At 38.6% G+C, this 13,007-nt stretch overlaps 1 protein-coding gene across 1 annotated transcript; it reads left to right on the top strand.

Moving 5' to 3' along the window:
- The first annotated feature begins 2,867 nt into the window (after positions 1-2,867).
- On the top strand, positions 2,868-11,231 carry LOC121864508 (vacuolar protein-sorting-associated protein 25-like). The gene is made up of 5 exons (XM_042363567.1): positions 2,868-2,929; positions 6,246-6,374; positions 6,647-6,751; positions 9,099-9,229; positions 9,717-11,231. The coding sequence occupies exons 1-5, from the start codon at positions 2,880-2,882 to the stop codon at positions 9,827-9,829; spliced, it is 528 nt and encodes a 175-aa protein (XP_042219501.1). The 5' UTR covers positions 2,868-2,879; the 3' UTR covers positions 9,830-11,231.
- The last annotated feature ends 1,776 nt before the right edge of the window (positions 11,232-13,007 follow it).

Below are 13,007 nucleotides of genomic sequence, written 5' to 3'. Positions count from 1 at the left end.
TATGTTAGTTTCACTCTCCTGATCTGTTGGCGTCTTGGCTCTGAGCCCCTGAATGTATGAGATAATTCACTTCTTTGTGACCTCCTGCACAAACACTCAGTGGCTGACCTAAAGAACCATTATGGTGGTGATCTGAGTCTTGTTACTCCCATCACCTGGTGTGGTAGTTGAGGCACACTATGAGGAGTTGAGGCACACACACACACACACACACACACACACACACACGGAAGCACCAGATGACGTCATGCTCTCAGTGGCGGAGTGAACTCTTGGAACAATCTACCAGAAAGTGTTGTGACGGCACCGAGTGTGAGTTCATTCAAGACCAGACTTGACCAACACTGGAGCAGGTTCAGGTACATTCAGGAGCCAGTGCATGCCCAGTACTTGCCAACAGTGCATAACAGAGACGTGACCGATCGCCCAAGCAGCTAACGAGCCGATCAGTGGTGAAGAGGATAAAAGTAAAAGCATGTGAACTTTTTCTGGTGCTCCAACTCCCTCAGGCGGTAAGCAAATTTCAGATAACCTAAGATGGTCTTTACTCACAGCCTCGGGTCCTGGTGTTATTCTTCCCTGAAGTCCTGAAGGAACTGGTAGGAGTAACAGACGCTCTGGGTGATATTTTCTAGGTGTGAGCACTGTCACTCCCTCGAACAAGGCAGACGTGAAGGATTAGATCCGGGGCCCCTATTCTTAGTCTTGAGAATAATAATAAAAAAAACAATAAACAATAATACTAAAAACGCGAATTCTGCTACTCTTTTTGTAGAAACTCTGAGAGATAATTTTCTGTTCCATCATGTTAGAGACCCGACACATTACAGAGGGGAGCAAACACCCAAGCCACTTGACCTCATCATAACAAACAAGGAGGGTATGGTGGCCAAACTGGAACACCTTGCCCCAGTTGGCACCAGTCACTATATAGTGTTGTCATTCAGATTTAACTGTTACCTAGTTCAAGATAAGGCCAGGCCAAGGTGCAAATATTACAAGGGAAATTACAATGGGATGAGGGAAGAGATGAGGGGTATCCACTGGCCTGACTCATTAAGGCACAAGAACGCAGACACTACGCTGAATATCATAAATAGTAAAGTGACCCATTTGATCGATAAATACATACCAAGACCAAACCCAGTGCCTCTAGGAATACGAGGGGATCCCTACACATGAACCATGCGGCGGTCGACAAAGTTAAGAAGAAAACCCAGTAATTCAAGACGTGAGTTGAGTCAAATGATGAGCAGGACAGGAGGATGTATGCAAGAGCCAGAAACCAGGCAAAGATAGAGTGTAGAAGGGCTGAAAAGGAGTTCCAGAGACTGGTTGCAAGTGAGGTCAAGTCAAACCCAAAGGCGTTTTACCGCTATGCAAAGTCGAAATTAAAAACGCGAATAGAAGTATCAGACCTGAGGCTTGAAGATGGTAGTTACGCAGATTCTGACCAGGATAAAGCTGAGGCATTGAACAGCTTCTTTTCCTCGGTATTCACAAGAGAAGATGCGACTAACCTTCCTGCGTTTGGGGACAGACAGTGTGGATCCACCCTACAAACGCCGTGTGTCGCTGACTGGCCGACCCCCGCGAATCTACCAGCGTATCCCTCGTGGTTAAGGCCAGGTAACCAGCGCCCCCGAACAAAGTGGAGGTCTACCATCAAGCCACGCCTACCCCCGCTATATAAGACCACACCTGGCCGTGACCTGCCCCTTCTTCTAGCTACAGGCTTGTAACCACGCTGCCTCCTCCCAGCACCAGCCACCAAGCTGCATTGTACATCCAATATAACATGTATACAGAGAGCACATTGTGAGTTTCCTTTCTCCATCCCATCCTGAGTGTGAACCAAATAACCCATACCCTACACCACCACCTCAGGAGCCTCAGACACTTGGAAGAAAACGGGAATATTTGGGGCAATGTTAAGAGGTGAGGTACCAGGTGTCCCCACTCTCAGAAATCTGATTATGACCCAAGTTATGAGGCATGTCTGAAAGGGATTTACTTCTCTAACATGACAATGATGAGACTTTTTTTTTTAACTTGGAAGACCAATTCAGTCTAAAAAAAATCCCGATAAACCCTGATACCCCCTGACGGAGACACGATGATCCTCCCCATATTGGCTTTAGTAAGCCCCTTTATAATATTTATACTGTATATACTTGTCACACTTGCCAGATGCTTCTGGTCTCATTGTACAGGGGTACCTAGTGACAGCACTAGGATCCCGCTTCCTCTATCAAGGAATAAACAATTGAAATTGAAAAATTGAATAAACCTTGACCAGACATCATCATCTCAGCCTCGACACTCAGTGAAAGGGTCCACTTCGCTTTAGAAAATATATTGAGAAATCCTTAAATAAGAGGCTGTAAATTCTTAGAACAATAATTTGTCATAATTTTTTTTAATTTAGGAAATGTAGGAAGCTTTAAGAAAGATAATTATAATAATATGAGGGCGGTAGAACAGGACGAGAGAAGTGATATAAAAAACTGAAAACTAAAAAAGGCCTGTATTATTATGAGAGAAGTAATATAAAAAACTGAAAATTAATAAGGCCTGTATTATCACGGTAATATCCAACAGCTCCGACCATATCTATAATCTATTTTTTTTTACATTGTTGTCCTTATCGTCAGGCAGTGTTTATACGTAAAACCTCTTCATATTATGGAGAGAAAGAAATATAATCTTAATTATTTTGAGAAATAAGTCTAAATAATATATAAAAATTATATAGCAAAATTATAATATATTAAAATGGAACAACAAAGTATTCTGAGAGAGTAGGTATGAAGTATGAACGTATAATATAATTTTTTTGTGTAACCCGGATTCAACTTTAGTAAACAACACTGGTCGGGATGGCTGAGTTTGAGTGGCCGTGGCAGTACAGTTTTCCTCCCTTCTTTACGTGAGTTACTGTTATCACGTGTTTAATACTTACATATCCTAAGGTGATCGATCTATTTAAGGCTGTGAGAGTAACTGTGGAGGCAGGAGGAGAAAGAAACAGCGAGGAACAACTGTCAGTGAGTGAGGTTATTTATTCAGTAATGTCATCATATAAAGTCCACATTGGTTCACTGTGTATATAAACTGTGGTTAACGGTACATTGGTTTAGTCTAGGAGAGCCAGGTAACCTAACCTAACCTAACCTAACCTAAACTTGAGTTCCACCTTATCATTTTTATATTAATTACGTCAGTTTCTTAGTTTTCCTTTATGAATAATTTGAAATGGAATAAGGTTGTAAAATGGCCATAAAATGATGATGATGATTTAAAGTTGAGTTTTTTTTATACATTTGTACAAGAAGTGAAGGTGACAGATGAATAAAGTATACACAGTAACCTGACATTAGAAAATTATTGTATAAGATTAACTATAAATACCAAGTGTCATGGGTTGCATTGGGCCTACTCGCACAACCCAACTCCAATGGGGGGGGGGGGTGATTGAGACAGTGTCCATCGTGTCTCACGCCCCAAAAACCATATTTTAGCCAGTAGACCCTAGACCATGGGTTAGTTAAGACCTCCTCCTCCCCTGCTTTAAGGGAACGGGATGCTACACGAGTCCTTTGCCGCGACACCGTGCTGTGGACTGTCAGTGAAAACAGACTGTGTGTGTGTACCAACCCAAGGTCTGTTATTCCTCGTGGAAAAATCATGTGTGAGAGCCTGGTTGTACCGAGCGATCCAGGCTGGCAGTGAATGTATCACTTGAGGAGTTAAGGCTCCGTTAAGTCATACCCATAGTAGAGTAATCAAATGTGTCCCCAAGTTGAAAATTCCCTCTTTACAAGATTAATTTTATTACAGCGTGAATGTGAGTGACTCATATACCCATGCAAATTGTAAATCATTGTATGGAAGCTTGCCATATAAATGTAAGTGCAATATCTGCCTGTATCTGTGATCCTATCTTATTATTACTAAAGGTAATGACTGATTGGTTATGACAAAGTATACCCAATAACTTAGATGGATGTTGGAAATTAATGTAACTCATTAAATTATCATTTATCAAGTATAAATCATGGAATGTCGGGCGGTGGAGTGAATTTCTACGTAGATACACCATAATCTCCTGTAAGTAACCAGTGTGAAGGTATCGAACTCTACGGTAAGAAATATAAGAAATAAATCCATCCACATAATTCCGTGACACCAAGGCAAACTTAGATCATACAGTACAGCTATATTTACTAAGTATTGTATTGATACTCACAGATGATTTTCTGGAAGAGGCTCACGCCTGTGACTCCAGCTCAATAGCCTCTTCTCTACTCAGACGGTGGCTGCGTGTGGCGGATATTTGTGCCCTATAATTATATACTTGTTCTTGATTTTTCCAGTATTTATCTAATTTTGCTTCAAACTTTTCCACCGTCTCCACATTCACTACCCACTCAGGTAAACTATTCCAGTTGTTGACAACCCTACTCGTGAACGAATGTCTTCTGAGATTTAGCCTCGCTCTTGTTTTGTAGATCATCTTTGTGTTCCCCCGGGTAGTGTCAGCCTCTCTCATCTGGAACATTCCTGCTGTACATGCCTGGTCATATATGCCACACACTATCTTGTATGTTTCCACTTGGTCCCCACGAGATCTTCTGTACGCCAGTGTAGGTAACTGTAATTTCCTTAGTCTTTCATCATAAGATAAATTCTTGATCTGTGGTACTAATTTGGTAGCCCTCCTCTGTACATTCTCTACTGCTTCAATATCCTTAATGAGATATCTAAACACACTATTGCTTGATTTCCCATCTTCCATAACAGTGAACCAGTAGAGACTATCTACTAGAGCCATGAGTACTGTACCATTCAGAAGTGTTTATAATTAAATAAATTAAAACCCCTATTGTCTGGATTTGTTATTCTAGTACTGTACTGTACTGTTTGCTTCCTATCAAGAGCATTAATGCAATTTGCAAACTGTAAAGCTGCATAAAAATCCTTTACAAACTTGATCCAGACATCTTCATTTTTCAGGCATAAAAGTGAGAAGTAGGGTAGTGCTTAAATTCATCCAGAGTGCCTCACAAGTCTTGAATACAATTTGCCTGACTCTAGATTCTCCTAGTGCAGAGAAACAAAGCTGTTATCCATTGCTAAATATTTGTAAAAAATACAAGCCACTTCTTTGAAGTCCATATTGACATTGCTGGCAGAAGACCATATGTGGCCGCTGGGATAGCAGAATATTATCTATTAATATTTTGTGGCAACACAAAAATTTGCGGCCACAAAGTCGCTCGAAAGTTGCACGTGTGCAGGAGCCCTAAGCTGGGGTGGAGATTCTTCAGTTAATACACAGTATTTATTCAGGCAGTAACAAATACACTGCAGTGAAGACTTGTTGGCCAATCGTTTATTAATTATCAATACAGAGACTTTATTTCTGAGCTTATTGGTGGGGATCATTGTTTGTTCCTGCAGCTTAACCCAGTCTACTTTGTGGCATCATACACACACAACAACGACTCCAAGAGAAAGTTGAGAAGAGGGCGAGCAACACTATTCAGATCACCTGCAGAATCTCCTCCTCAGCTATTTTACCAAAAGTGAAATAAGCTGGGGTGGAGATTCTTCAGGTGATCCCACCATTCTCTAGCTCTCTCTCTTACACCACATATCATGATGCACTCAGTACACTGGCCCTCTCAACTCTCTGATCATCATTGTGGCATCATCTGTCAGTTTGGGATAAAGGTGCTACACCGTCCTCCCCAGTCATTCCTGTTCGACTTCATCACTTCATCCAGCCCACATCCTAATAGCTATAGGAACAGCCCCAGTCCAGCCATTATAGAACGCATCAACTCGTAGATAACGTGTGTTCGCTCCTTGTTACTGTAACTGCGCTCAATTTCCATGTTTAATGAGCGAGTGCTGTGTGTTTTGTTGAAAATATAATATACCTGTACTGTATGGTATATTAATCTTCATACAATATTAGGTAGACTTATGTTCTTGTTCAAAAAGAGCTAAAGCTGATGATTAATGGCACTTGGTCATTACAGTATTAGAGATTTTAAACTATAATTAGGATAAAGATGAAACTCCTCATAATAAAACAAACCATTTATAGTGTTTTTACCCATACATGTTCAGTAGGGGAGCAGTGTTATATAAAGGTACAATGTAGAGAACAATTATGGCTCATGATAATAAAATGCCAAATATGTCATATATTTATTTACATGAGAAGAATCTTTCAGTCTGCAGCCGAATGCAGATGTGCGGCGGACTCAGCTTGACTCTTGGTGTGCTCTGGTCGTGAGCTGGGGCAAGAGCAACAGTGTCAGTCAGATTGATGTAACAGAGGCATCCTCACTACCTGTGTTTAAGTAAGTGGCATTTAGTTCACTGCCAGTCAAGGTCCATTTTAATGCTTTATTTTGGGGGGGCCACGTCTTTAGTTTTAGAAATTATGAATATTTTTTCATAGATTGTCTTGTGGTGCTGTGCTGCTTATTGTCACCTGATGTCATAATTCACTGTTAGTTTTAAGCACATTTACTACTAGTTAATATACAGTACTGCTGATTAACCACACTTTGCCTAAGAGCTAATATCCTTAACAACTTTGTCAATGTAGTGAATGTTGTTTTGCCCTCAGAAACAATGCTATCAGCCGTGCCTTGCCAGTAGATGGTATAAAAGTTGTGTTAGATGAGCTGGCTAAACGTGGGAACCTCGAGTGGACGGACAAGACTAGACGGAGGTGAGGCTCTCTGTACGGTACTGTATACTGTAGTTGTCACCAGTGTTTTATGACTTATAGGCCATCAGTACTGTAATGCATGGGTCCTTGTGACAAAATAAAAGCAAAAAATACATGCATTTTTTGAGGCTTTTCTTTTGCCATTACGGTACTGTATTCATATTTATTGCTTCAACCATATTTTCAGGGTTACCATAATGTGTCACAATACAATTATCCCCCAAAAATGTGTCAAAATGGTGCAATCGTTATATCAAAGTGAGAATATCATATATGACAATGTGACAAAATTCCATGTATAATTTGTGTACATAAGTTTATTTTAATCTCTTTCTGTATAATAATTTTCTGAAGTAATTTGGGAGGATTTATTTCGCGTACTGTAACGACATTGAAGCTTTAAAGGTGTAGATGTGTTTGGTCATCATGTACTTGTGTGATATTGTAGGTACTGTACTGACTAGTCTTATAAATGAAGTCAAGTCATAAGTTATTGATGATTATTTTTAGTTCTATGTTCCAACTATGGTTCAAGTTATCCCCTCTTTACCAGGACAACAACATTAACTGTATTGTCAGCTCTTACGGGACCTTCATACAGAGAGGAAGGGCCTATGGAAACTCCTCGTGTAACAATGATATATATTACACTATTTACATTCACAGAGCAAGTTATCATGTCCAAATATCTCCAATTACTTCACGCACAACTCGGCGGCTATCTTGTACCCCACGTCGGCGTGTGTATACCAGGCCTGGAGTTCCTGGTTCTCCGTGCTGTCTGGTTCAGTCTGTGGCTCACTCTGACCATCACCACCACCACACAAATATGGCTCGGTTGCCAACTAATCCTAATACAATACATTAAAAATTTTACACCTTATACCCTATAAAACAAAATACTGTATGGCTCTTACATAATGTGTTAACAACCAAAACTAAATATCACTAATATAAAAAAACATTAGAGAATTTATATAAGCATACAAGCCATGAACCACCCTCATTGACATTGGTCGTTCTCGGGCATCACCTAATTAGCCAATCAGACAGCTGTGTGGGCCGACACGTATCAAGTAATAAAGGTACAGTACTCTCACACTTTTGAGTGACTGTATTGGACAGGAAGGTATTTTATGTTATATAAAATTTGCTATGGTAAATCATATAAAATAAATAGAAAGTTATTATAAATGTGATACAGTAATGTGGCTGTGAACGGCATCAAGAAAATTTATTGCATATACTGTACAGTACGTGTAGAGTACAGTGTGTGTCTGAGGAGCTGTGGCACCAATGTAGTATGTATTTCTAGGAATTAAATTCATTATACAGGGGGTCCTTGTTATCATAGCTTAATAGGGACCAGAAAAAAGACTCGTATAGTGTTTCCACGGATAAAGGGGAATTAATTTTCATAAGAATTAATATGAATAGGGTCTGATTGAGACCATTACATTGTAAATGACTCCAAAAGTTTAATTTGATATCTTTAACATTTATGTGTATAGTATATACCTTAGAAACATTTGATTACGGTACACATTATTTCACAAAATCATTTTACTTTATAAGTTATTTAACATACAGTACTTACAGTTGTTTGGGGTCGGTGTATTGATGCGACGCAGACTACTTAACCATGCGGTCGGGCAATTACGCACTCACACTCGCACACTCATTTCAGTGAACCTTACTTTCCATCACTTCACTTCTTTGTCATGTTAAATTCACCTCAGAATGTGTCAGTAATATTGTAGCCCTTGTTTCTATTTCTTTAGTATTCTTAAGTATGGTATGGATAGCTGTTTCAGGCATCTGCAAGGCGCATGAGATGATGGACACAAACTCACCACTTTTCATATGATTGATCAATTATAATTTGATGTCTGTCCCATAGCTACCACGCTTCCTTTTCGGCACCACACCACCTTGCTTTGGTTTGGAACTCATGGGTACAAAAAAAATCCACCAATGTCACCAAAGACACAACAAAAAAAAAAAAAAAATTCATGGGAGCACTTTCAAAACAGGCTTGGGAACTTGGGCGACTGTTACTGTGTATGTGTGGTGGTGTGAGAAGGATGAGCTTTGAGAGAATGGGAGGCAGGCGGGTATTTCAAACTCTTACGCTCTTGGCTAACAGATTCCATCAGCGGAATCCTCATAAGTTCAGGGAATTTTTACGTATCGTTTTACAAACAGTTGGGCTTGTAACTGTGGATCAACATACAGGGTATAACGAATACTTGGATAGCGAGGACTCACTCTACTACCATTAAAACATATTTAGTAAAACAGATGAAAGTCTTTATTGTAATATGAATGTAATTTTGTCGTCCGTCAGAGGTTATCTGCTGTGGAGAAGTCCAAGTGAGTGGGGTCAGCAGATCTATAGTTGGGCACAGTCTACCAGCCGCATCAATAACGTGTGTACGCTGTATGAGATCAACCAGGGTGACGAGTCTGCCGACCAAGGTAAACTTTCTCTTCTGGATACTGTACACACAACACTGTAAAGTCAAAGTATATAGTATCGACTCTCACATAGCTAGAGCATTAAGTTGATGTGCATACTGTAAGTTTATATATCTTATGAGATGAAGATGTATTAGAAGCTGTTTTAGAAGATTGGGAATGTTAAGAAAACAAATGGAAATGATGGTTTAGGAATGAAAGTGGGATATATTGTGGTAAAAGGAGGACTTGAAACAGATTAGGGGAATATTTTGAGTAACTACTGAATGTAACAGATGAGAGGCACAGTTGTCTTTTTTAGGTTATGTGTGTAAATGAATATGGCAAAATTGGTTGAATATTCTTGTATTCTGTTCATGTAATAGTGGATTCAAAGGGATGAATAAGAAATAAATGGTGTTTGCCTTTTAAGAATGTTGAGCTCCTTTAAGCAATAATCTTGTATATTTTCCTTTGCTTCCTGTGATGTATTTTCTTGTATTTTCAGAATTTCATGGTTTGGATGGAGACATTCTTCTTAAAGCCCTTAAAACATTAGAAGTGACCGGCAAGGCTGAGTTGATGGATTTTGGTGATAATCAGGGAATCAAGTTTCTTTAGAGTGCCTTTGTTGTTGTCATCATAGGTGTAGAATTAGCTCATCATTTTCACATATTATTGTATGGTGATCTTATGACATTTTGGCCTTGGGTACAGAGGAAGTATTAGAATTTCAGTTAACTGTGTCGTGGATTACTTCAGTTGGTGACAAGGTAAACAAAAGTACAGAATTTGATTTTTATATTTATTGTGTTATGATTCTCTTAGCTGATACCTTTTGTGGTAGTATTTGTGTTTCTTGATTATCACACCAAGCCTTCTACTACATTACCTAACTTAACAAACAGAAGAACATTATCCCGAGAGCAGGGAGTCACCGGTTAATGCCAGGACAGAGAGGTCACTGTATATACCCTGTAGAACAAAACTGCTGGGTTGTGTGTATACCTGTACCTGTAGCCATGAAAAAAGTCCTGTCAGTCTTCCATCCCATCCATGACTCTTAAGACTCATGAACCCGTGAATCCGAGACATCACACAGAGTGCCATCGACGGGCCCAATACTGTGTCACGTCTCGGATTCACAGGTTCATGGAAGTAACGGAGGTTTGACGGGACTTTTCCATGACTTTACATATAAATCTGATTACTATTTCTTGTATACAAAACAGATAGCCAACATAAATTAATTTCTAAAACACTTTGGCTATTTTTTGTCATTATATAAAGGTTTGTCAAAGATCCATCAATTACACATAAAACAGTTCTTGGTAAGGTATGGTAGTGATGGAAGCACAACTAGCAGATGGAGCTTTATTCTTGATGTTTTAGTACAAGACTTTATTAAACATCGGGAATAAAGTTCCATCACTTAGGCGTGTTTCCTTCACTACCATACTAAAAACTACTGCAGTATGTCCACAATTAACAATGTTTAATTCTAGGTAAATTCTACATATTGATGAAACTGTTAAATACAAGAAGTAGTTATATTCAGATAGTTTGAAGAGAATCGGTGAAGTTGACCAAAGAAATGGGGAAGAATTACGAGTCATTCACTTGTTTGGGGCAGAAGGAAGTAAGTTTTGGTGTACACTATATATAACAGCCTTATGAGGAGAGCTGCAGTAGGTGTTATTGGAGCCAGGGGTGGTGATGGTCATATGGAGACACTGTAATTCTACCTGCTGGCTGTCACCTGCTTCTACTTTATTACTGGTAGGGTTACTGCTTTCCTAGTGTGATGACAAAACACTTTGGTTGAAATTTATTTAGATTAAATAATTTTCAGTAAAACAAGCATTTTATATTTAATTAATCATGTATTTAAGGAATGAAGTTAAGGAAAAGTAAATTTAGTAGTCCAGAGCCTCATGAGTTTCTGACCTCTGGGAATTATGTTAAAATGAATACTTTGTTGATTATGTCAAGTCCGCTACAATAAAAACTATTTTATACAATATATGAATTCTTTATTGTTCCATTCCTGCAAAAGTCCTCTCTTACTATAATTCAGGGTCAACCTATTACTGTATTGTATCCAGCTGCTGAGTCAAGTTCTGCAGGCCCAAGAGCTCAGAAGGGGCTATGTAGATACACTATACTACTGTACTGTAAACGTAAGTCTTTTTCTGGCATACAAGGAGGCTTCACTACCCTCCCATCTGTGAGGTTAGGTGCAGTACCCATACATTTTGCGACTCTCCTCTTAGTTTGTTTCTCTGATTCACCGTCACTCATTGTTCTCTTAACTGACACACATTATTCCCTATGTATTCAGGCCAACTTTGTTTTTGTGGTGATATGTTATGGTTAAAATCAAACAAATAATTCCATGAACAAGGCACTTCATTTATTTGAACACTAATACCTGTACAGTATTCTGGATTTTCTTACCAGCAACTGAATAACAAAATCCATACAATTTCTTTTATTAAAATTTGAACTCATTAATTTTGATAAAAGACTTGGAGTTTGTGGACAGAAACAAACTTCATTTTATTACTCATAAATTATAAGTACCTGTACATCATTATAGTACAGTACTAAGTTTGGCTCTATTATTATAAAAGATTTTGATTACTGCCTAAATATTATTTACTCAAAACAGAACACAAACAACTTTTGGAAAAAAGTTAGCCAAAGTGAAGCTGTTCAAATTAATGTACTGTACTCCAATTTAACATGACACAGTACAGTACTGTACACCAGACTTCACACCACCATAAACAACCTTGTCTGGTCTATCACCTTTGGGCAGTAAAATTTGAATTGTTTCATAATTTCAGTTGTTTGCAAAATTGGTCAATTCATACTAACACCACCCAATTTAAATGTATGCACGAAGGTAAAAAATGCAGTAATATTACAGATCAGTTACATATTATAGTGGTATAGAAACTGATAGCTGGAGCAGCATTTACTGATGACAAATTAACAAAAGAATTTGGGGGGTAAATTTCCACAATAAAAGTACTTATAGTAAACATTAACAATTGTTCAGAAATGTTATCATTGTAAAGTTATAGCAATACAGTACTGTACTTTAGAACCCCAATATAGAACACAAAAAAATATTCCAGTTAATTCATGTAAGGGAAATGATCTTATACTCAAAATATCCTCAAACCCATCACTTCAGTCTGACAGTTGCTGGATAATGAAGCTTTAATTGTGTTTAATTAGTTCCACTCTTTTATATGACTGTACTGTACAGGTCTCTTCATCAACAAAGAGTATATGACAAACACAGTACTATAGGCAGACTTGTCAATCCCCATATAAGATCTCTATCTATGTCAGGATAACATTCTCTAATAATATTCAGCTCTAAAGCAACATTTGTTTGTGTTCAGAATATTATCAATTGGCAATCTTTACAAAATTCACATTTGTTCATTTACAAATTAACCTGAAAGGTGATGATTTTGTCACACTAGGCAAAACCTGTGATCAAAAGTAAAGCTCTCAAAGGAAAATCCATAATAAAGTACACACAACAGAGAACATTTCAATAAAGTACAGTACAGTACTATGAATCCAGGTAAAAAAGTCACAGGTAAAAAAATCGCAGGAAAAAAAAGAAAAGTTAACTATCGAATTCTCACATTTTTTAAGGTTAATGTCAACCTAACCAGCCCAGCCCAGCCCAGCCAGCCCAGCCCAGTCCAACCCAACCCAACCCAACCCAACCCAACCCAACCCAACCCAACCCAACCCAACCCAACCCAACCCAACC

This window comes from Homarus americanus, unplaced genomic scaffold, assembly GCF_018991925.1.
Source record: "Homarus americanus isolate GMGI-L3 unplaced genomic scaffold, GMGI_Hamer_2.0 scaffold25860, whole genome shotgun sequence".
Taxonomy (NCBI): Eukaryota; Metazoa; Arthropoda; class Malacostraca; order Decapoda; family Nephropidae; genus Homarus; species Homarus americanus.
The sequence above is the reverse complement of the archived record's forward strand: the minus strand, read 5'-3'. Positions and strand labels throughout refer to the sequence as shown.

Excerpts from the sequence above, each read along its gene's own strand:
- LOC121864508 (XM_042363567.1), top strand. The coding sequence starts at position 2,880 with ATGGCTGAGTTTGAGTGGCCGTGGCAGTACAGTTTTCCTCCCTTCTTT. Across the intron at positions 6,752-9,098 it reads ACGGACAAGACTAGACGGAG|AGGTTATCTGCTGTGGAGAA; the intron begins GTGAGGCTCTCT and ends GTCGTCCGTCAG. Across the intron at positions 9,230-9,716 it reads TGACGAGTCTGCCGACCAAG|AATTTCATGGTTTGGATGGA; the intron begins GTAAACTTTCTC and ends TTGTATTTTCAG.